The sequence below is a fragment of the Malaya genurostris genome, chromosome 1 (assembly GCF_030247185.1).
Source record: "Malaya genurostris strain Urasoe2022 chromosome 1, Malgen_1.1, whole genome shotgun sequence".
Classification (NCBI taxonomy): Eukaryota; Metazoa; Arthropoda; class Insecta; order Diptera; family Culicidae; genus Malaya; species Malaya genurostris.
Window position 1 is genome coordinate 104,406,075 of NC_080570.1, and position 23,247 is coordinate 104,429,321.

General features: G+C 37.0%; 3 protein-coding genes across 23 annotated transcripts in view; 1 reads left to right on the forward strand and 2 right to left on the reverse strand.

Moving 5' to 3' along the window:
- LOC131425306 (F-actin-monooxygenase Mical-like) overlaps positions 1-17,161 on the reverse strand; it is a 153,967-nt gene extending 136,806 nt beyond the window's left edge. For 2 of the 21 annotated variants that reach the window (XR_009228973.1, XR_009228956.1), the window contains exons 1-2: positions 16,964-17,159; positions 13,416-13,931 (exon numbers count right to left, since the gene is read on the reverse strand). The gene's annotated coding sequence lies outside the window, so the exon portion shown is untranslated. Of the gene's footprint in view, positions 1-13,415; positions 16,873-16,920 lie in introns of those variants that run through there. The other 19 variants (XM_058587098.1, XM_058587097.1, XM_058587099.1 and 16 more) reach the window with 17 other exon arrangements.
- A 423-nt stretch (positions 17,162-17,584) lies between these two features.
- LOC131425308 (2-(3-amino-3-carboxypropyl)histidine synthase subunit 2) lies at positions 17,585-19,237 on the forward strand. Its single transcript, XM_058587101.1, has 2 exons — positions 17,585-17,826; positions 17,944-19,237. Exons 1-2 carry the CDS (start codon positions 17,677-17,679, stop codon positions 19,195-19,197), a joined length of 1,404 nt encoding a protein of 467 aa, XP_058443084.1. The 5' UTR covers positions 17,585-17,676; the 3' UTR covers positions 19,198-19,237.
- A 360-nt stretch (positions 19,238-19,597) lies between these two features.
- Positions 19,598-20,168, reverse strand: LOC131425309 (large ribosomal subunit protein mL63). The gene is made up of 2 exons (XM_058587102.1): positions 19,925-20,168; positions 19,598-19,794 (listed from the first exon to the last, which is right to left on the reverse strand). Exons 1-2 carry the CDS (start codon positions 20,093-20,095, stop codon positions 19,651-19,653), a joined length of 315 nt encoding a protein of 104 aa, XP_058443085.1. The 5' UTR covers positions 20,096-20,168; the 3' UTR covers positions 19,598-19,650.
- Between the last annotated feature and the right edge of the window lie 3,079 nt (positions 20,169-23,247).

Here is a 23,247-nt window from a genome sequence, read left to right on the forward strand (position 1 = left end):
CCTAGGAATTCAAATTTACTTGAATTTTTAATTGCACTATTTGGATTCTTTGTTCCACAGAGTAAGCGTGAACAAATGTTGATGTTTTTTCATTCAGGATGAACCGCATCAAGGAAACGAATCTTGATGAATAATTCAAAAATTCTCACTCTCTGTAGACTGCTAAAATGTCTGAACAAGTACTGGAGGCAAATGGAATAGACTATTGTTGTTACATGAATGATTAACAGCTTGCGTGCTCAAATATTTGAACGATTTTGGACGTTTGCGATATCGAAACAATTGCTACTAGTAATTAAGTTACTAATTTAGTTTTAATGTGGAACACATTTTTATTTTCTATATAGGGGTGCAAATTAGAAACTCAAGAAAAATACACGTAGAAATGTGGTCAGGTTTTGAACAATTACAGCTCAGTCAATTCTGTATCAATTATTATTATTATGTCACCATTTGATTGAAAATATTCCTACGTATTAATTTCAATGTTCACAGCCATGTATTTTTAATTGTATATCATTGAAATATTGATTAATAGCTAGCAGTGTCCTATTTTGTCTGCAAAAAATCTCCGGCATACCGGATTTCCCTGCCATAGTCGACGGTTTTAAAAGAGTAACCGATATATCAAAGGGTCTCTGATTGGTCAATCGATGCAAAAGCGAAGCTATAAATATAAGCAAAATTATAGCTAACGTTTCAGTCCTACGTGTAGCATGCTAGAAGTGGGTTGTTGCTAGACAGCAAGACAAAAAGTGCCATAAAACGATTTGAAGCTCTAATTGGTATGCTCTGATCATGTCTCATGCAAGATCGGATGAAATTCCATGTTATGTCGTTTCGCCTGAGAAATTGACAACTGCCCTAGGGTAAATTTTGAGTGCATAAGATTAATTTCTAATTTATATAAGATGAACTTGATTGATAATGAGAAAAAGTTTATCGCTTCAACCGAAATCGCAGAATGGTAGAGAAACGCTATAAAAATAACTGCTTGCATACAAAACTTGAACACAAGCTTGGTGAAGAAAAGCTTAAATATCAATATCCGTATCGCAAGCATGTACAAACATATAATTGCATACATATGGGCTATTGATGTAATTTCGTCGGCTACAAAACAAATCACGGCAAATTAAGTCTATTTTCTGGGTTTGCGTGTTCGATGTTGGTTCCTAATAAAGATCAATCTAAGCAGACTCTCGTGCATTTGCGGATTCAAAAGTGTGACGATTAATTGAAAATGTCGATCATTAGAAATTTTGGTTGCCTTGTTCCACATCAATGGCTCGAACAATCCCATGGGGCTGATCCTTAAAGTTTTCACTTCATTTCCTCATTTATGTATTTAAAAGAAGGCTTCCTACCCCCACTGGAGCTGAAACTCAGTTCTACGTTTCTCTAGTGGGCATAAAACCTCTTCATGTTTTGCAAGTAATAGATTAACAATATTTAAACAATACAACATCCTCCAATACCTTTAATTCAAAGGTAGGGTTACGGTACCCCGATTTTTGTCGTGAATACGACTTACTTTACTATGTGGCGCCTTTTCAAAATTTACCCTGTACAATGATGGGCAGAACATTATCGCGAATATATCTTGATATACTTAACCCAACAACATAACAGTTCGGCTGAAAAGTTCGTATCGTTTAATAGAAACACACATTTTTTTGCCAAAATTCGTTTTTATTATTCAACATAATTGCCATCAGAGGCGATACAGCGCTTATAGCGATCTTCCAACTTTTCGATACCATTTTTGTAGTACGATTTGTCCTTTGCCTCAAAATAGTCCTCAGTTTCAGCGATTACCTCATCATTGCTTCTAAATTTTTTACCAGCGAGCATTCTCTTGAGGTCTGAGAACAGGAAAAGTCACTGGGGGCCAAATCTGGAGAATACGGTGGATGAGGGAGTAATTCGAAGCCCAATTCGTTCAATTTCAGTATGGTTTTCATCGACTTGTAACACGGTGCATTGTCTTGATGAAACAAAACTTTTTTCTTCTTCAAATGAGGCCGTTTTTTTAAATTTCGTCCTTCAAACGCTCTAATAACGCTATATAATACTCACTGTTGATGGTTTTTCCCTTTTCGAGGTAGTCGATGAAAATTATACCATGCGAATCCCAAAATACAGACGCCATAACCTTACCGGCCGATTGTTGAGTCTTTCCACGCTTTGGGTTCGGTTCATCGCGTGCAGTCCACTCAGCTGACTGTCGATTGGTCTCCGGAGTGAAGTGATGGAGCCATGTTTCGTCCATTGTTATATATCGACGAAAAAAATCGGTTTTATTTCGATATAACAGCTTCAAACACTGCTCAGAATCATCAATTCGTTGTTGTTTTTGATCGATTGTGAGCTCACGCGGCACCCATTTTGCACAAAGCTTTCTCATATCCAAATATTCGTGAATAATATGTCCAACACGTTCCTTTGATATCTTTAGGGTGTCAGCTATCTCGATCAACTTCACTTTACGGTCATTGAAAATCATTTTGTGGATTATTTTCACGTTTTCATCGGTAACAGCCTCTTTTGGACGTCCACTGCGTTCATCGTCTTCGGTGCTCATATGACCAGTACGAAATTTTGCAAACCACTTACGAATTGATGCTTCGCCCGGTGCAGAGTCTGGATAACACTCATCAAGCCATTTTTTGGTATCGGCGGCACTTTTTTTCATCAAAAAGTAGTGTTTCACGAAATTCCTTTTTTTCCAATTTTTTCACAATAACAAAAGTAGCTTCACTCAAAATGCAATATCTCACAAACTAATAATCAGACAGCTGTCAAATTTATACACGTATCTTTTGAAGGTTGGTACTAACTGAAAATGGTATGGATTTAATTCTAGTGGCGCCCTCTCATAGAAACGATACGAACTTTTCATCCGATCTGTTAGTTTTTTCTACAAGTTATCGGAAATATGATCAGGAATTTGTGATTAAATCTTCAATAGCGTGAGATAACCATACATAACTGAAAAACAAAGTTTCCTGAAACTTTTGGAAATAATGATAAAAAATCATCACGCTTGCTTACCTTTTTCGCACCCGGACGACGGTTTTGAGGTAGTCAAGCACATATCAGTTCCGATTATCTACAGGACGAGTATGAAAGATAAACTTTGATTTAAAATCTTTCATTTCTTCTAGTGCTTCAGGCGGAACTGGATGTCAAGGTGAGGTTCTCCCACATCAGTAAGAACAAACCAAGTATAAATCGTGAAATGCTCCGATCGTGCTCTTATTGGGAGATCTGTCGTCAGGAGGAGCAGACAGCGACGAAAGCGCAGACCTTTTTCGTGGTATAATGCCTCAAACAATCAGGTCGTGCTTTTATTTGGACTTCAATCGTCGAAAGGAGAGTTTAGTTTCAAAATTATGTCTCAAGCACTTAGTTTTAGAATACAAGTTTAGAATTCAGAACCTGCATATTGGAACTGGATTCCGGAACTGAATTCAGTTTCGAAACTAGTTCAAAAACTAAATTGCAATTGAATTCTGAGCTTGTTCTAATTTCCGAATTTAGTTCTTGAACTCAGGTCCAGTTCTTATTCGTGAATTCTTTCAATCGGTTCTTTTTAGAACCATTAACATATTCTCAAAGAACTTTGTGAAATTTTACTTTACTGTACTATGTACGGTCCTTTTTTGAACAAGTTGGAGTTCGTAGTTGTTGTAGGAACCTTCTGTTAATTTTTTATATAAAATGCATAATACCGACTCAGTTTAGGTGCGTCGTATCAAATTCTAGTAGTGGAAATTAATACAAGTGATCAACTAATTGATATTCGAAAGTAAGAAGAAAGCGTTTCAGTTAGTTCGTATTCACGACATCCAGTTATGTCTGTGGCACCCGTACTTTTTTCTCTGGGATAACTTCTTAGAGCCGCAACAAATATTGTAAATCGAGTAATCCACCAAAGAACATGGCGACTGCACAGATGAAATGATTATTGGTACAATAAACTGTGTGCTATTTTTCGCTTGATTTCGACTTCGTAATTTTTATAAAGTTACTTCGACTCCATAGCTTACATATATTATTTACGGGATTTTTTTTGCATTGTGTAATTGTGTAATTTTTTACTTTTGTCACGACAAAAAAAAACATTTATTATGGCGTTATGAACAATACGATGAGCTACAAGGCATTCTTCTGTTCGATGAATCTCCAACCAAGAGAAAATCCAAAAAGATATAGATAAAAGATAGCAGATTTTTTTAGTCATCTAGGGGTTTTGGTTACAAGTAACCGGTTCGTACTAAGCGCACATGACTGTTTTTAAGTTCATTACTCTTCACTGTACGGAGCCGGGTGTCAATTAGAACATTCAATATGGCTTGTCGCATTAGATTCTCTGTCATAGTTTCGAACGCTTATAACTTGCCATAATGATTTCATCTTGTTGATTCTTCGAAGTTCTACTTCGGGCGGTATAGGGAGGTTTCGCGACATGCGTGAAAAATAGCCCACCGTTTTGCACAAGCAGTGTTGGTGATGGCCGATAATTTGGCAGAAAGCGGCTCGATATTTCTCTACATTGTGTACAAAATTTTCAATCTGGTAGATGATGCTACAAAAACTCGCTGCCTCTCAATGCATGAACCGTGAGAAGATTTTTCTACATCTCTTCGCTCCACCTCATACTCTAAGTATTTCACGGCCCTTAACAAAATATATACAGTCTGGCAATGATCGGCGCTGTGTTGGAATTTACCAAGAGAGAATCGCAAGTTGACAATTATAGTAGAAAATCGAATCGATGATTCGACTGGATGATCCTCATACTAGGTTACAATATTGCAAAACCCTGGTGTGAAGCATTCACAGACATTTTCATAGACACAACTTATACAAAGGTTATATGCACATAGTTTAAATAAGCCGCAATAGTAGAATGATTTTATCGCAATTATGCACAGGGTTGCCACATATATAGATTAATCTGTATTTTACAAATTTTTCAGATAAATTTGTGACCAAGATTCTGTATATGCAGATTACAGATTTTCGCCCAGAAATACAGATTTTAATAACGTGAATTAAAAATAGAATAATGATCTGTACTGTTGTTTTTTTTTCGAAGTAAAACCATTATTCTGACATTGTGTTGATTCCAAAACAGAGGATGGAACTTACATAAAAGAGAATATCAGGAACGGTAAACACTACGAATGGTTCCATCTGTTAACGAAGATTTTTCTATGTTTTTCTTGAAATTAGACAAACATATGCTTATTAACAATTTCTTCTGATGAAACGAAAGTGAAAATAAACAGAACAAGTTTTCATATTCATATGGGATTTTTAGAATTTTTAATCGAATTATCATTTCGGGGTGCTCAAACGCAAAAAATACTTCCAACGGTTTTCATCTACATCATAAGATTTAGAAGAAGAAAAGTATTGGTGTTTTTAAATTTGGGTTCTTAAGACTATTTCTGTATAAAATGTTCAAAACGACGAATGTAACAATGAGATATACTCTTTGTTTTCTTTCACTTTCGATTATTAAGGTACTCTTATCAATCCTTCTCTCCAATTATTTACTGATAATAATAACTAGAGCTATTATCCTTTAATCTGCACTGAAGAAATTGCCGAAAAAAGCAGGAAAATTTCGCAATAACCGAAAGAGGAAGTAAACAAACAGAATCTCTCATTGTTACATTTTGAACATTTTATACAGATTTCGTTTCGTTGTGCTTCGATTTCTTATTATTTCATTCTCATATACATATTTTTGATCCCTCGATAGAAATTTACAGACTTTTCTGGTGAAAACTACAGATTTAAATTGTGAGAACCCTAATTATGCATTGCCCATATAGAATCGGATCGCAAAACGAGAATGAGCGACCGTTTGTTGCTGCAGATCGAATCCCCTCAGCAGCGTACTAACCTGTGATGCTCAAACGGATCATCGAGAGAAATTCGCTCTCGCACTGATGTCCATCCTATGTTAAATGAGCTATGCCGGTTTTTTTTGTTGCTGAGATGTTATATGTCTCTTTTTGATAGCACTGATTGAATCGTGTGAAGAGTTGATAGAGAGCGTTCTTTGATACGATAAAAACCATCCTTGCTGCACAGTATAAACTTTCGCGCAAAACAGAATCTATAAATGTATGCTCTGTCACATTTTTCTGCTCAGTCAACGCCTACCTTCAAACAAAGCAGACGAGTGAGAAATGATTTCTTCATAAGTTCGCAGGTGTCTAGCCAAATTTACTTCCAACTACTTTATCTTCTATGAAGAATTCTTCTGGTTCTAACAGATCAATGTCATATTTGTAAATAACTGATTACACAAACAGATCATCCACCAACAACAGTCAGAATTCAAGCCCACGGCATCTTAGAAATAAAACAGTGTGTTCTATTGAATATATTGTTAAATAAAAAAACCTGTTTTAATCTACCTAGTGGTGTAATGATGCCTTTCTCATATTACTCATACCATCACAAATATTACTGTGGAGTTCTAAAAAGTTCGTTGAATCAGAGATGCCATTTATACAGATTTAACTGCATTATACAGATTTAGACATGCGCATACAGATTTAATACAGAGTACAGATTTTAGTATAAGTATTTGATTGCAAATGACGAGAAAAAAGTTTATTGATTAACGGTCAAATAACAAATTAAAATGGAAATCTTTTGTCCACGTACATTCATATTATAATTTGAAACCAATTTGAACTGATGTTCAAGGAATTCATGCCATCATGAAACTTTATTGTCAGACTGAGAGTTGTATGACCTGACTTGACGGTGCATATTGGGCGTTGGAATTCCATGTGAACCTATGAAGTCAACATTTTCAACCTTTTTTTTATTTATAACAATTTTTATTCAGGCCAATTTGCGTATAGCTTTACGTGGCCGATTTACCCATGTTTTTGTTACATAATATAATTTTTTTATTGTTGTATCTCGTTGTCACACTTCTTCTAGGGGGAGAGAAGCTTCCATTTCCTTCTAGCGAAGATTGGAGGTCATTTTGTCCGTTGCTCATATCATCCATTGCTACATCGTTGGAATTGTGAGTGGTTTCCGTTTCCTTGTTTTCATTGTTGATCGCAGTCTTGGGTTCATTTGCAGTTGCTGTAGATGCGCTTTGTACATTGATTGCAGTTGATAGTTGGTTAGATGGTGAAGGTGCTTTTGAAACAGGAGCACTGCATTCACTAGTTTCCGTTGTTGGGTAGTTGTCCTTGTTTTTGTTTGTTTTGTTTGTTTTCGCAGTTTCAGTGCAAGGTTTGCCGTAGTGTGCAGGTTGTTCACAAAACTGACATGTAACCAATTGATTTTCATACGTAATCAACGTTTTACACGGATGTATCCCATCTTGATCACAAATGATGTAAGATGGAATTGCTTTACGTAGTTGCATACGTACCACTCGCACGCCATTCCGGATACCCGGAAAGAAATTCCGCCATACTTCCCTTTCGATTGAAAGAACTTCACCGTAATACGACATACTTTCCCGAACAAACTGATCGCTGGTCTGCGGGGGAAGGTCATGCACGCGTACTTCTATGGCATTGTCCACCATGTACACAGGGATTTTATATTTAACATTGTCATGATCAATACTGTGCATCCCGTTATTAACCGAAGCAAATGCAATTGCATCTTTTTCACGTTTAAACATAATGTACACACAGTTCGACGCCTTGTTGAATTGAATCTCACTTACATCATTAACGTTTAGATGCATTCGTTCCTTAAGCAAGATTTCAATTTCGGTTGCTGCAGGTCTAACTTTGCAGCGCTTGAAATCAATACAAATTGAATTTGGCCTTGTAGGCCAAGTTTCAGGCTTTGTTAAATCGTATTTGCCCATTTCGTACACTCTATTGTTAACTGCACTGTATTGTCTTTGTTTCTGTAGTCGCGACCGTAAGAAATTTTCGACTGTGTCGTTTGCGATGCGAGCACGAACTGATTTTCAACCTTGATAAGTATATGAAATTGGGGAAACCAGCTTCCAATCACAACTCATATAGACCCATTGCGATGTTGTCCTGCATCAGAAAATTGTTCGAAAAAATTATTCTACGACGTCTCGACACTTGGGTCGAGACGAACGGTTTGTTGTCAGATACTCAGTTTGGCTTCCGTAGAAATAAAGGGACGAATGATTGCCTTGCATTACTTTCGTCTGACACCCAAATTGCCTTCGCTCAAAAGCAACAAATGGCATCTGTATTTTTAGACATTAAAGGAGCATTTGATTCAGTTTCCATTGATGTTCTTTCAGACAAGCTCCACCAACATGGACTTCCACCGGTTATAAATAATTATGTGCACAACCTTTTGTCAGAGAAACGCATGCATTTTTCACACGCAGCTTCAGCTTCATATGATGGGAAGAATGATCCAACAGGTTTTGACTTTCAAATACCTTGGGGTGTGGTTTGATTCCAAATGCACGTGGGGAGGACACATTAGGTTTCTGATAACAAAATGCCAACAAAGAGTAAATTTTCTTCGAACAATAACAGGATCTTGGTGGGGTGCTCATCCGGAAGATCTAATAAAATTGTATCAGACAACGATACTTTCAGTGATGGAATATGGATGCGTTTGCTTTCGTTCCGCTGCAAACTCTCATATTATCAAACTGGAGCGAATTCAGTATCGTTGTTTGCGAATTGCTTTAGGGTGCATGCATTCGACACATACAATGAGTCTTGAAGTTCTGGCGGGAGTTCTTCCATTGAAAGATCGTTTTTGGGAGCTTTCATCGCGACTGCTAATAAGATGTGAGGTACTGAATCCCCTGGTTATTAATAACTTCGAAAGGCTAGTTGAGCTTCAATCTCAAACCAGATTCATGACAGTATATTTTAATCATATGTCACAGGAAATCAACCCTTCAAGATATATTCCTATCCGTGTCAGCCTCCTAAATGTCCCTGACTCAACTTTATTTTTCGACACATCCATGCAGCGCGAAGTGCGTGGAATCCCGGAACACCTACGCTCGATGGAAATCCCAAAAATATTTACAAGTAAGTTCAGGCATATTGACTCTGAGAAAATATTTTACACGGACGGATCACGAATTGAAGAGGCTACTGGGTTTGGTATATTCAACAATAATGTTTCGGTCTCATTTAGGCTTCAAGAACCTGCATCTGTTTATATAGCAGAGTTAGCAGCAGTTCATTATAGCTTGTGTGTAATCGTCACATTATCTCCAAACCATTATTTTCTTTTCACAGATAGTCTAAGTGCAATTGAAGCTATTCGCTCAAACGCCGCTTGCAAAAATGAACCTTTTTTCTTGGCCAAAATAAAACAGTGTCTGAACGACATATTGAATAATAATTATCTAATCACTATAGTCTGGGTCCCGGCTCATTGCTCCATTCCAGGCAATGAAAGAGCCGATAATTTAGCCAAACGTGGTGCTATTGAGGGTGAAATTTATGAGCGACCGATTGCTTTCCACGAATTCTATAGTTCGTCTCGCCAAAGAACACTTGCCAGCTGGCAAGCATCTTGGGATAGAGATGATCTGGGTCGGTGGATGCACTCAATTATTCCGAAATTATCGACAAAGGCATGGTTCAGGGGACTGGATGTGAGTAGGGATTTCATTCGTGTGATGTCCAGACTCATGTCCAATCACTACACGTTAGATGCACATCTCCTTCGAATTGGACTTTCCGAGACTAATCATTGTGCTTGCGGCGAAGGTTACCGCGATATTGACCATGTTGTTTGGACATGCGTGGAGTTTCGTGATGTCAGATCTCAACTAATAAATTCCTTGCGTACCCAAGGTAGACTATCCAATGTCCCAGTTCGCGACATTCTTGCTTGTCGTGACCTTCCATACATGAAACTTCTTTATCATTTCATTAAATCCATTGGAGTTCCAATTTAAATTTTATTTTATGTTAGACTGTTTTCTCTTCCATGAGTTCAACCAATAGCCAACTATAGAATATTGAATATAAGTGGTGAACTGATACAAACAATCCTGAAATAGTTATAAGATCATGTACAAAATAAATGTATTTTATTTAATGTAATTTAAAATAGCAACTCGCTTGATAAAAACAGTGTTTAGATTAACTAATGAGTACCAACATACTAATATGGTATTCGAAATGTATTTGGTTTAAACTACTATGTATTGTGGATGCCACGGCGAAGAAAAACTTATGTATATTGCCTATGAAATAAACGTATTTATGAAAAAAAAAAGTATATGAAATTACAATTCAATTGCTGTTGATAAAAAAACTATTATATTTCGTCGTTGAATATTTTTGTGAGCGCGGCAATGATTTACGAATATAACATGGATGAATGCTCATTGATTCTATTATTCTATGACCCAACTCTATTTGAATAACATCTTTTTATTGTAGAAATTTCGTTTTATTAGTGAATACAGATAAATACAGAATTTGTATGCAAAGCAGTACAGATTTTCTATGCAAATATCTGGCATCTCTGCATTGAATAGAAACAGAAAGGCTTTTTGGGGTATTATCCACAATTCAATTCAGGGATTCTGTATGAAACCGTACGACTTCTCCTTTGAATCTACAAGTTTGTGAAAATCGATTTGGCCAACATGAAGAAAAGTAAGCTAGGTCCTTTATGCAGTTTAGATCACCATTTCCAATACTTCCGAAACCTAACTTCGATAACCAGAATAGCCGAAGTTGGTTCGTATGGCCAGCACCTTCGAATTGGACCTGTTTTTAACCTAGTTAAGTACTTTTTCCTCTCTCACTTCGTCGCTTTAGGTGGCGCTGTATTTAATTCTCAACCTAGTAGTTCCGGAACCGGAAGTTGGATCCAGATGAAATTCAGGAAATTTATTGGGCATTATAAGACCTTTTACTTAAACCTAAGTTCAAGAAAATTGGCAAGCCATCTTTGAGAAAATAGTCTGAGTTTCATTTTAGAGTATTTAAACACTATTTTCGATGCTTCCGGAATCGGAAATCGGGAACCAGGATAGCTGGAATTAATTTGTTTAGTTTGAATAGTTTCGAGTCCAGTTTAGAATTTTTTCACGTTTTTGGTTTCGCCGCTTAGAGTGACGCTATACAATTTTTAACACCCTTCACCCTGTAATTCCTGCACCGAAAGTTGTATTCGAGTGAAATTCTGGTTCTTTGTATAGGATCATAAGATCTTTAATTTGAACCTAAGTTTGTGAAAATCGATCACGCTATATCTGAGGAAAGTGAGTAAGTAGGTAAGCTTAGGTGTAGGTTTTCATTTTCTTTATAACGTGTACACAATCGAACAAAGCCCACTGTGTGCATTGTTTGTAAAGGGAGTTGTGTTTTCTTCTTCCGTGCCAGCTCGTACCGGTGCGTAGTGGTTTTGTATCGATATTTTATATGACGGTTTGAAAGCTTCGACACTCAGTGCCCTGTAATTGCGGAACCAGGAGTCAGATCTACATGAAATTTCACAGTAGCTTTTAGGACAATATGAGTTTCAATTTAAATCAGTATGAATTCTATTGAAATCAGTATCTCATACAAATATAAGCATAACAAAAGTATTGCCTGAAGGTGTCTGAAATAATTTATGACGAAATTAGGGCATTCATTAGCAAATTCAGACATGAATTTACAAAAAAAAAATTCCCGATGTTACCTTGAGACTTTTGCCAACCATTTCGCAAGTGTTCTGTATAATTACTTACTGATATCAAACATTTTCCATTACAACTTATGTATGTACCAAAACTGATGGTTTAAAGTTGGATTGGCGTTGTTCTTATGCATGTACGATGTTTGAAAGTGTGATTGATACGAACGTGAATGGTAATACGAATTTGACATACTTTAGAACGTATCGCATACGGCCGTAAACAAAAATGAGGATGATTATGTCGTATATCTTCATCGGGCGAACGATGGGAACGAAAATATATCAAATAGGGTAACAGAGGTATTTTGGCCCACTTTAGGATTGATTTTATTTTTGCACACTTTATAAAAACATTTACCAAATGTTGTAATATCTTTGGTAAACCCTTGCGCTATAGGTCATTTAATGTGATTAGCTTCAAATTGATTCAACATGGGTTACATAACATCGATTGAATCCATAAAGTTTGTTAGGTGGGCCAAAATATATAAAGTGGCCAAAATATCTCTGTTACGTGTAAAATTAAAAATGGTTCTGCATTGGTTTGGTTTGAAAGATTTTCGGTTTTCTTGATCCTATTTTATTATCTAACGATTCTCAATGAATTCCTTTACATTTTAATAAAATCATGTGAAGCTTAAGGAAGCGTCGGCAGCCCGACACCAACCCTAGTTTTGGCTCAAGTGGCACATTAGTTGATAGAAGATCTTGATTCATAAAAGTGACTTTCGAAAAATAAAATAACGAAGCGATTTCACAGGCAAGCTTTTAATTCAATTATTTTATTTGCGATATGACAGTTTTCTGATGATCAAAATTTGATCGAAAAATTATACCAATTTTTTCGTACGTGAATCGCTTTCGAACACCACACCTTGCGTTTTGAACTAGATTGACGTTTGTATTGTGTCTTACTAAAGCCAAAGAGTGAAGAAGATAGCAAAATAAGCTGCTGACGCGGTTGATGCAAACGGCGCCGAACTGTTCGATGACGGCTACGATCGAGTCGATGTCGTGCTCAATCCGTCCGATAATCGACCCGAAGATTGGACCGATGCGGCTTGACAAAAGTCACTGGGAATCATAAACTTTTCCAACACAAGTGTTCGATTCAAACACATGATGAAATATTCAGGAAATTTTTTTTTTTTGATATAGAACTCCAAACAAAAGATAAATTAAGCAATTTACTTCCAAAGAATCTAGAAATTTAAAAACTTTCTATTATTTTTCACGAATGGTTGGATGAAAAGGGTAGCAGGCAACTAAACGTTTTATTGATTCATATTTGTACAACTGTTGACAGCAAAACTAAGCTACCAAGCTGATAATCGACGGATCAGCTGTTTCAAAGTCCGTAAAATAAAGGGAGAGGGACAACAACACATTCTGGTGTCAGTATTCTAGTAAACATACATATAACTGGTTGGAAACAAGGTCCACTGCCAACCATACAAGTAATAAATGATACCGGTGCCGTTAAAATGATCAAATTTCGTATCATTGGACAGAAAATGAGCAACTTTACACCATGCCGAAACGTTTTGTCGGAATGATAACTGATTCTTATCTTGTTTCGGTTTCGTACCAAAGAAAACCCGAAAGTAAGTTTTTAAGAGGTAACACCACTGCAGGAGCAGGAAACAAATGTTTCTATTAATGAAAAATTTTACACAACTTTGATGGGGTACAGTTGTCTGAAAAAGAAAGGTTTATCCACGCATATACTTTCAATCAGTACTATAGCTCACCTGATATCAGTGCCACTAGTCGTATTTCATTTAAATGTTCAAATCCAGAGAACGTAAATAGTCCACTACTTAGTCAGCTGTTCCAACTTTCTCGAGCTGCGACAAACGATTGTTCCACTCACACTGAAACAGAACCAAACGCACACTAATTTTTTCCTGTTCTGTCTTATGCAAACCCCTTGGCTAAGCTTTCGCAGGCAGGAAAAAACAATTGCTTTAGGTATTTTTTCCTCACTATATAAAACAATGTGCCAAGCAGAAATACTTTTTTTTACTTCATTATTGTGGACACTTTTTTCATCTTCAAAATTTCACTCTCGAAAGTGACTATTTTAAACACACATTTTCGCACCAACTTATCCTCATCAACGGCATGCTCGTGATAAGATAAACATCTATGCCTCCTTTTGCTTATCTCTCGTTACCTTCAATACTTCAACGAAAATTTATGTTTTTTCCTGGTTCACGCAGAAAAGGCAGCAAAATCTAGAAAATTTACCACGAAAAACTTTTCTCCTAAAATATTACAAATCACACACGTGCACACGAAGAGAGAATTATTTGATCCATTATAGATCGGTGAGGAAATTCAATTACTCAGCGCTAGCTGATCAGACTGCTGTTGCTGCTGCTGATTATGACCATTCATCAAAGGGTACGATATCTTACGGGCCGCGAGTTCAGTACTGCACTGAAAAACTCGTTCGATTTATGCGACGGTTACCGCACTGGCGGCTCGGCTACCAAGAGTGGATGGTCGCAGAGCAAAACAAAGCCACGATCATTCATTCCACTTTGGAGAGCAACTACTCTCAGCTTTCGCTGGTGGATTTGTTCTCTTACATATTCATACACAAATGTGCGAACCAGTGATGCCAAAATAGGGGTAATATAATAAAAAATTTCTAGTTTTCGATTAAATCACTCAGAATTTATGCGAAGATATCCTTTTTCAGTGGTTTTCATGTATGAGGTGACTGTCGGAGCTGTATTCAATTGAAAATAAAATATTTCAGATTGCATTGTTATTAATGAAAAATTTCGTTACTGTCAATTTTCAACAACAAAAAGAACAGTTAGTGTTATATTTCATTTTGGTGCTTACATCCAATGATGCAATCATGCAGGATAACTGTATCCTTAAACATCTCAGCTTCTTCATTTCTTTATATAAAACCCACAATTAAAGTTAAATTTGCTGTCTCCCTTTAATGCATTAACTCAAAGGATAAGATAAAAACTAATTTGTGAATTCTCACAAATTACAATCGCTACTATAGAAGCATTGCATAATTTTCAAATCAAATCTTTCCGTGATATTTATTTTTTAAGGCCGAAGTGAAGGTATTGATTCTGAAATCATCGTTGAACGTTGATTGTAAATAAATAGAATGGTATAGTGGCTTGAACTACGAGATGAATCACCTTAATAGATAACCTGATGATGGCGAAATATTACCCAACGGTTGAATTTTTATACCTGAATTTGAGTTTTTTCGGATGACATCTTTAATTTACACCTTCGAATGTTATCAAAACGCAACCCTTCTATTGAGATAGAATTGAGATAATAGGGCTGTTGTACCAATCTAGTCATCTTAATAGTAGAATCACCATGTTATTTTTCAAATTACTCGACATTAAATCAACGAATTGTGATATAAAAAGCAATATAGCAGAGAAAGTTTGAAAATTATGCAATACAACAAATATTGTGACGCGAAAATTCGGAGCTAATGCACCTAATTTTATCATAGCCTTAAAGTTAATCTACCGAACAGAGGTAACAGATCTTTCTTTGTCGTATATGAGATGACTACTGAAGCTGAGATGAATGGGGACCCTAATTATAATTTTCAATTTATAAACAAACTTTGTGTAAAAAGACAGTAGGAAAAAATGTTACCGTAGATAACATTCAAAACAATGTTGCTAAAGTAAAAACACCTAACTAACAGATTTGTATGCAAAAAGTATTTGTACCCGAAACCCGACCTGAACCCGGCGGGTTTTAGTCGGGGTCGGGTTTGGAAAAAAAAAATGTTTGCTGTGATCGGTTTATTTTTCATTTTGAACGAATTTAATTTCAACAATTTGATTACGTTTTGGGCACAGAGAACAGACATCCAAGCTAGTAAACTTTTTCAAAAAAGCTGTGTAAAGCATACAAATAAAAATCCGTTAAAAATCACTGTTGAGCACGACTTTGCACGCATGAAAGCTCGAACGCAAGAGCTCATAAGGGATTATTGGGCTGCTTGAAGCGTCTCTACAGGAGAATTTCTACTTGGTGATTGCTTTTTAAATCAATCTGACACACATTGAAATCTCTACTTGGATGTGTGTTCTCTGTGTTTTGGGTATTCGACCCAGAATACCCGAAATTTTTCGGGTACGGGTACAATTTTTTTATCGCATACGGGTCGGGTTTCAGAAATTGCTTATCCGATCATCTCTAGCAAGGAGCCACCGCTTTCGACGACTCGGAGTGCGTCATCTCATTGGCTTTGCGCCACCGCGGTTGCCTTGTCCTCGCAATGAAACTAAAGATTTTACTGAAAATATTTCGGCTTCGTAATCGTATTCCGATTTAACTAAACCAAATAAACTAGCTTTAAATAGACCGACAAACGGGTGGTTTACATATTTGCTTTCGAGGCTTGTCGGTGGCCGACTCAGCCGGCATCGCAGCCCCTAAAAAACAGCGACCGGGGCGAATGGTTTCCTGCGACCGGGGCGAATGGTTTCCTGAGCCCGGGGCGAATGGCTAGATACGGCAAGTCAAAGTCTTGGCATTACATTCCTTTTGTGGAATTCGGCATTTCTGTTTCAACAAATTTCGCGGCCGATTCTTAGCGTACAGAATCATTGCATGGCTAGTACTACGATCCTACTGACACTATGAATCCTTCCCGGTCGGGGCTCGAACATATGACAACTGGCCTGTAAGACTTAAAATATTTGAACTTCACATCAACAAAATCAACTCTAGTACTTAGTTTGTACCAGAACAACATAAACAAATTTTTCACTTTGTACCAGGCTAATATTACAAAATATTTTTCTGTGTGTAAACCGTGTAAACACTAACGCACATGATTTAGGAAATCAAGTAAAATCAATGCTGTGATTATAATTAATATGGCAACACTGACAGCAATTCACTACATCTGAAGGGGGTCGAAACATTCAAAACTACGCAAGCAATTTTCAAAGAATTCATCGGTACTTCCGGGCGCACACCGGATTGCACAGCTTTTCATGCACTTTTCACCAGCATCCTCAAATTTTCCAATGAGCACCGAGGACGTAATTCCGAACGGAGCTTTCATACTTTTACATAATCAATCAAAACCATTCATCTCAACCATTCCGAGTCGTTCCAGACGGTGAATCCACGGATGCTCCACCCAAAATTTTTGATCAGAATGCAAAACGCACACATCCCTGGTTGAAAAGAATAAGAATTTCTGCTTTGGCTATAAATTTCCTAAATTTTCATCACCGATCAGCATCAGAAACAGTCAGCAAACAGTTTTCACTCTTACATGTCACTTTTCTATTTTATTCACCATGTAATTATTTATCATTTTACTTTTATCTTCCCATATATGTCAAATGCCAACGCAGAAAGGAGAAAATTAATAATAAAAAAAACCGTCACTGTTGGAAAAGGAACACTCGCGACTCAGAGCAGCGGCAACCACGTCCGAACCCTACAAACATAACGACACGAATATTCGAACTTGATCGGCTAAACATCGGAGCTGAATCTGCGACACGGGAGAGTCTGAGAGGTATCCTGTGCGAGAGAGCCTTCGGCATTGTCAAAAATGACAGTGCTTCACAATACCGTTTCGAATACGAATGCATGTACCCCTGTGGGAGATTTTACTGAGAAGCAGCGATGTCAGATCTAGGGAAATCTCCGTAGATCTACGGATTCGAACATTTTCTACAGATCCGTAAACAAAATCTACGGGAATTGGTTTTTTTCTACGAAATTTTCGGAAATTAAAATTTATCAACGGAGAACTACGGGAACAAGTTTTGTCTGGCGAGCAAAAAAAAGCTCTTCACTGTGAGCGTTTTCGAGAAAAGTTCCAATCTACGGAAATGACACTACTACTATCTGGCATCGCTGCTGAGAAGTCAATACAAAAATTATATGCTCGAACATCGAAAATTGTCTGTCAAGCCAAACATATGTTTTAATTTTTGTTCAATAAGTTTTCAATTGAGTTGTATTTCAAAAAAGACTATGACGGCAGCATTTAGTTCAAATGATTCCTCAATAATCGAGCGACAAGTTGACCAGGTGCAAGATGAAGAAATCTGCCTTGAAAGTTTCTGGAGTCATCAGGAATTGAAACGTTGTGTGGCCTGGATAAATGAATATAGCTTCAAAAAGGCAAGTAATTCTGCTCCTTTTATAAGAATGATGAGTGACCGTGAGCGGTCTTAGCCGTCCTTATAGTGATACCACAAAGAAAAAAAAAGAATGATGAGTAACGTTTTACGTTTTTAGATCTGTCTTCAATTCCCAGATGCGCTGTTGCCTTGCAGTACAACTGTAGTAGAGCAACTCCAGCAAGAATTACCTACTGTGGAACTGTTCGTATTGGGTGATACATCTTACGGAAGTTGTTGCGTAGACGAAATCGCGGCTTCGCACGTAAACGCAGATGGTGTCCTTCACTTTGGACATGCATGCCTCAGCCGTTCCAATCGTTTACCAACCAAATATGTATTTCCTCGCAGCCAGCTTAATACGGATTGTTTTATGACAAGTATTTGCGAGCAGTTCTCAGACCCAGACACCGAACTTGCAATATTCTACGATGTTAGCTATGCATATTGTATCGAAGAGATAGAGAATTTAATGAAAGGCACTCACAAGAAGTTTTCAATCGGTCAACTATCCACGACTGGTAATATATCAGATCAGTGTTGGAAATTGGACGGAAAAAGCTTTGAGGAAGCTGTATGCATTTTTATCGGTCGTGACAATCGAAGTTTCTTCAATACCTCGAATAGTATTCAAGCAAAACAATGGTTTCGATTTGATCCTTATTCCAATGCTCTAAACCTTGCCGATCCACTCGATTCTAGATGGTTTCGACGTCGTCTTTTCTACATCGAGAAATGCAAAGACGCCACTTCACTGGGAATCGTTGTTGCCACACTGACTGCTAGCGGCTATTTGGATGTAGTAAGTCGAATTCAGAAAATGGCTAGAGCTCGTAACATCCGGACTTATATCATATCAGTAGGAAAAATCAATCCAGCCAAATTGGCTAACTTTTCTGAAATCGATTGCTTTGTACTGGTTGGATGTCCAGAAAATGACCTATTTACCTCGCGAGATTTTTTTAAACCTCTAGTTTCAGTTTACGAATGCGAACTAGCGTTCAATCCAGCTTGGATTGGCCAGTTTCCCACTAGTTATAGTACGAATTTCATTGACATATTACCTGCTGGACGGTTTCATAAGGAGTTCGATCCGGATTCTGTGAATTCTGTTGGGGCTGATATAAGCCTAGTAACCGGTAAGGTTCGGAACATAACCCGCAGAGAGGACGATAAGGTAAAAGAAAATACCTGCCAGGAGATACAGTTGAGGGGCAAGAATGAATTGGCCCAAGTAACCTCTGGAGAGGCCTTCCTTGGTAGGTCTTGGCAGGGATTGGAGCAGAACCTTGGACGAGATGCTCCTGCAATGATTGAAGAAGGACGAAGTGGAATTCCAATTAAATACGCAAATGATTTAGACCAGAAATAAAGTGTTACATGACGTACATACATTTTGTATGTAAGCTAAATCCTTACTAGTTCTAGCTAAACAATCCAGTTTTCAACACAAAGCCTTATTATTTATAGAACTCTATACCAACATGCATGTGCACAATTATTTATTTATTTCAAAATATTTACCAAAGCCAGGCGAGAATGTAAACACTCGATCCAGGCTTTCCTCTTTATGATACAGGCTTGTTTGTTCCGTTTATGCTCATAAAAAACGGATGAAGAGCAAGGCCGTGTTAAACATATTCAGCACCTTTTTTCTGTACTTTGTTTCAATCGAAATATTTCAACAAGTATCCCTGTAGTTGACATTTTAGGGTTATTCCCATCTTTCTGTTCATTCTCTAGTGTATCGATGTATTAAATAGAATATTCACTCAGATTAGACTAGCTTACTATTTATTTTCAAACCAAAAATGATGCTTTAACATTAATCCCAAGCATTTTTCACATTCAGGCACTGTAGCCTGTCCGCCACCGTAATGTGAGCTTTCATTTTCAGTTGCTGTTCTTTCCATTTACTGATGGTAGCCGCTTTCTTTTGCAATTCCTTGGCATGCCCCGACGACTGTTCCTAAAAATAGTAAATACGTGGAAACAAAAAACTTGAATGAAATTGATAGCTCTTCAGAGGTCTAGTTAGGTCTGTAGGTTTGAATGTATTTTATAATCACAGTTAACTATTGGAATGTTTTAAAACTCACGAGTGTTAAATAAGGGTTCAGGAGCAGTGCCATGTTATGCTCTGTTCGCTCGTAATCTTGTCTGAGAGTTTGCACCGCATTAGCTGTCACACGTTTAACTAAACGATTTTTGCCACGAAATATGTGTCCATTGACGGTTTTTTTGAACAGTAATGTTAATGTCTGCCGCATTATCAATATAAAGAAATAACAAATTAACTTTTAAAATCTCTACAAATTATGTGACTGGTTGTTGATTTCAGGGATGCCAGGTAATTTTTCCAAAAATCTGTGATCAAACCCAAAATTTGTTTGTGAAAATCTGTGACCGTTTTCCGTACCCCAAGAGCAGTTAAAAATCAATTTAGTGAGCAAAAAAACAAAAAAAGGTCTCAATATCAACACGCTCAGTTCCTTTTTCCTCAACCACTCTGTACATTTTGGTGCTAAATTGTGTTCGATTTCCAAAATCTGTGAAAATCTGTGATCATTTTCAGAAATCTGTGTCATTTTTGAAATCTGTGCAGAAAACTCAAAATCTGTGAAACACAGATTAATCTGTGAACCTGACATCCCTGGTTGATTTTAGTTTTGGTTTTACACGCTGTCAGAAAAATAACAATTTTTGAGTAAACGATGAGATGCCACACTGAGCTAAATTTTCTTTTTCACATTATATGATATTCTAATGATTTTGCACTATTAGCATTTCCAATAATAGTTACAAGATGTGTTCAACATCATGTCAAATATATGAGATAATCTTATGAAACATAACACTCTTCTTAACATTATTTTTACAGGATTTCCATATAACGAATGAAATTCCCAGTCTGAGTCAAATTTATTGGCGCGTCTTATAACCATAACTAGATATCTGCACAACATACATTGGAACAATTTATGAAGCGCATATTATATTCACTTCGAATTTATTTAGATAGGTTCATATATACCATATGACTAGTTTAGTGTAATAACTAGTAACAACAAGTAACTTTTAAAATATATATATAAAACTTTCAATGGAGGTCATACGAATAGTAGATAATTGCAAACTACTACTTTTCTTTGAGGATTCAAGCTATACTAGTATTCCGTTCGGTAAGGGAGCACCTCATGATATTTGCGAAAGAGAAGTGAGATCCCGAGACTGAAAATAAAAAAAATGAATCTTACTAGACAGATAGAGTAATGAAACGTACCGGATATATATTTCATGGTCCGTTAACGCATATCCTTGAACGAAGTTGGATGAGCTGTTTTTTTCAGCGATATAAAATTACATTGAGATGCGGAACTTCCTGAAAAAAAAATGGTTTGGAGCAGTTGACGAATATCGAGGACACAACTATTCCTTCAGCTTCAAGCAGTACGATTCACGACTTTCATCGGATTTCCATATAAATTATATGGGATATTTTTATAACTTTCATTATGATAACGTCCATTTAGATTTGACGTACCCATTAAATAAAGATTATAAGTTTCTATATAATTTCTATGAATTATATTCGGCATATGATTCATATGACAAATCTAATGAATATAAATAAGATTTTCATTTCAGTGCAGTTCAGATTTCTCGGTTAATTTATCAAAAAGGCGTATAAGCAAGAGACAGTTTCTCTTTAATCACTCTCTCTTTCGATTATTGTGATGTGATTAAAAAGATTTTCTTTGATATCACTATTCTGTTTGAAAGTTGATAGTTTCGAGTATCATTTCATGCAAAGAGTTGACTGATAAACGTGGAAACCGCTTGGTAATTAATAGAAGAGAAAGTAAACAAAGAGAAACTGTCACTTGCTTATACGCCCTTTTGAAAAATTAACCGAGAAATATTTATATCGTTTTCACTTGATGCCAAACCTAACACAGTGTCCACCCTACCCGATTGTGAGGAATTCTGGAACCGTCAGAAGGCTGGCTGCACTCCGGCAGCTATCAACATTGTCCAGGCGAAATTGCTTTGTTATCTCGCCGTACGTGTCTTGTTTATTACTGTCTTCCTTTTTTCTTTTTTTTTATTCGACTTCATTTGATATTCGTCAATCCCGTTGCTAATGCCCCGTTTACACTTCTGCTGGCTGCCAGCATGCTGGTGTCAGTGTACTGCCCTCTTAGGAAAAAACGTTCAACTGTGGTCCAATGATCCAAAGTATTAGACCAACGAAGGACCACCGTTGAACGTTTTGTTCCTAAGAGGGCAGTACACTGACACCAGCATGCTGGCAGCCAGCAGAAGTGTAAACGGGGCATAAGTGCAAACCCGAAACAGTTTCTCGAGCGAAAACGACGTTAGAATCAAAGACATCATATTAACAAGATATCCAGCTTTCACATTTCCCGAACAAATAATTGGCAACATCCTTTTTTGCGAGCATGTCGCCCTCAGGTGAGTCCGCATCGAATCTCATACATAGAAGTAGGGGAGAGAAATGTCAAATTCCTACGTGCCAAAATAGCAGGGCTGCGCACCCATACAATTGACATGACATGTTGAATGAGACGCCGTGCGATGGCGTTGCTGAACTGAAGATTGAGATCGCTCCAGGCTGACAGGGTCTGTTAGAATGCTAATTGATGAATTTGAGTAACTCTTCTGCGATCGCTGCGCTGCTCAACGGGTGAGCTTTGAACTACGCAGTGATGAAAATTTTCAGATTTTAGTTGCAGATTTGATAGAATTGCTGGTTTTTCATAATATTTTCTCATTAATCGAATAATAACATACAGAAAAATTTAGAAATTTGGTTAATAAATCGATTATAAGTGATTCAGTGATTTTCTGCAGTATGTATTCAACGAGATATATCAATATGGAACCGACGACACGACCTGCCACTCGTCTATCGAAACTGTATCGCAAATTTAACTACCCCTCAGTAACTGGAAATGTCAAAACGAAATCGACTGGAAAACTATTGAAACTGGCAACACAAGTTGATGAATTGTTGATTTTGAATAACAATTACCATAACCTTGGTTACTGCATATTAAAGACTTAAAATATGTAAACAAAACGAACTGCCTCAAATGGAAGATCCTTATTTCGCAGTAAGTTGAAAGTTCTCCAGCATCATCAAATGCCAGAGCGATGAATCGATTAGACTATTAGATAGAGGCTTTCGTTGAGCACTGGCTGGAACTCGAACATACAAAAAATGGCTCTTAAGAACAGCAGAATCAGATTTCCATATTTAACCAACATTTTTTTGTATTGTGTAGTTTTAATGCGTTGTCGGTATCACGTATCGTTTCAATATTCGTCGAAGCTTGTTAAATAGTTTAACGTAACCAGACTTAGATCTATGACAACTATCTGCTACATAAATGAGTTT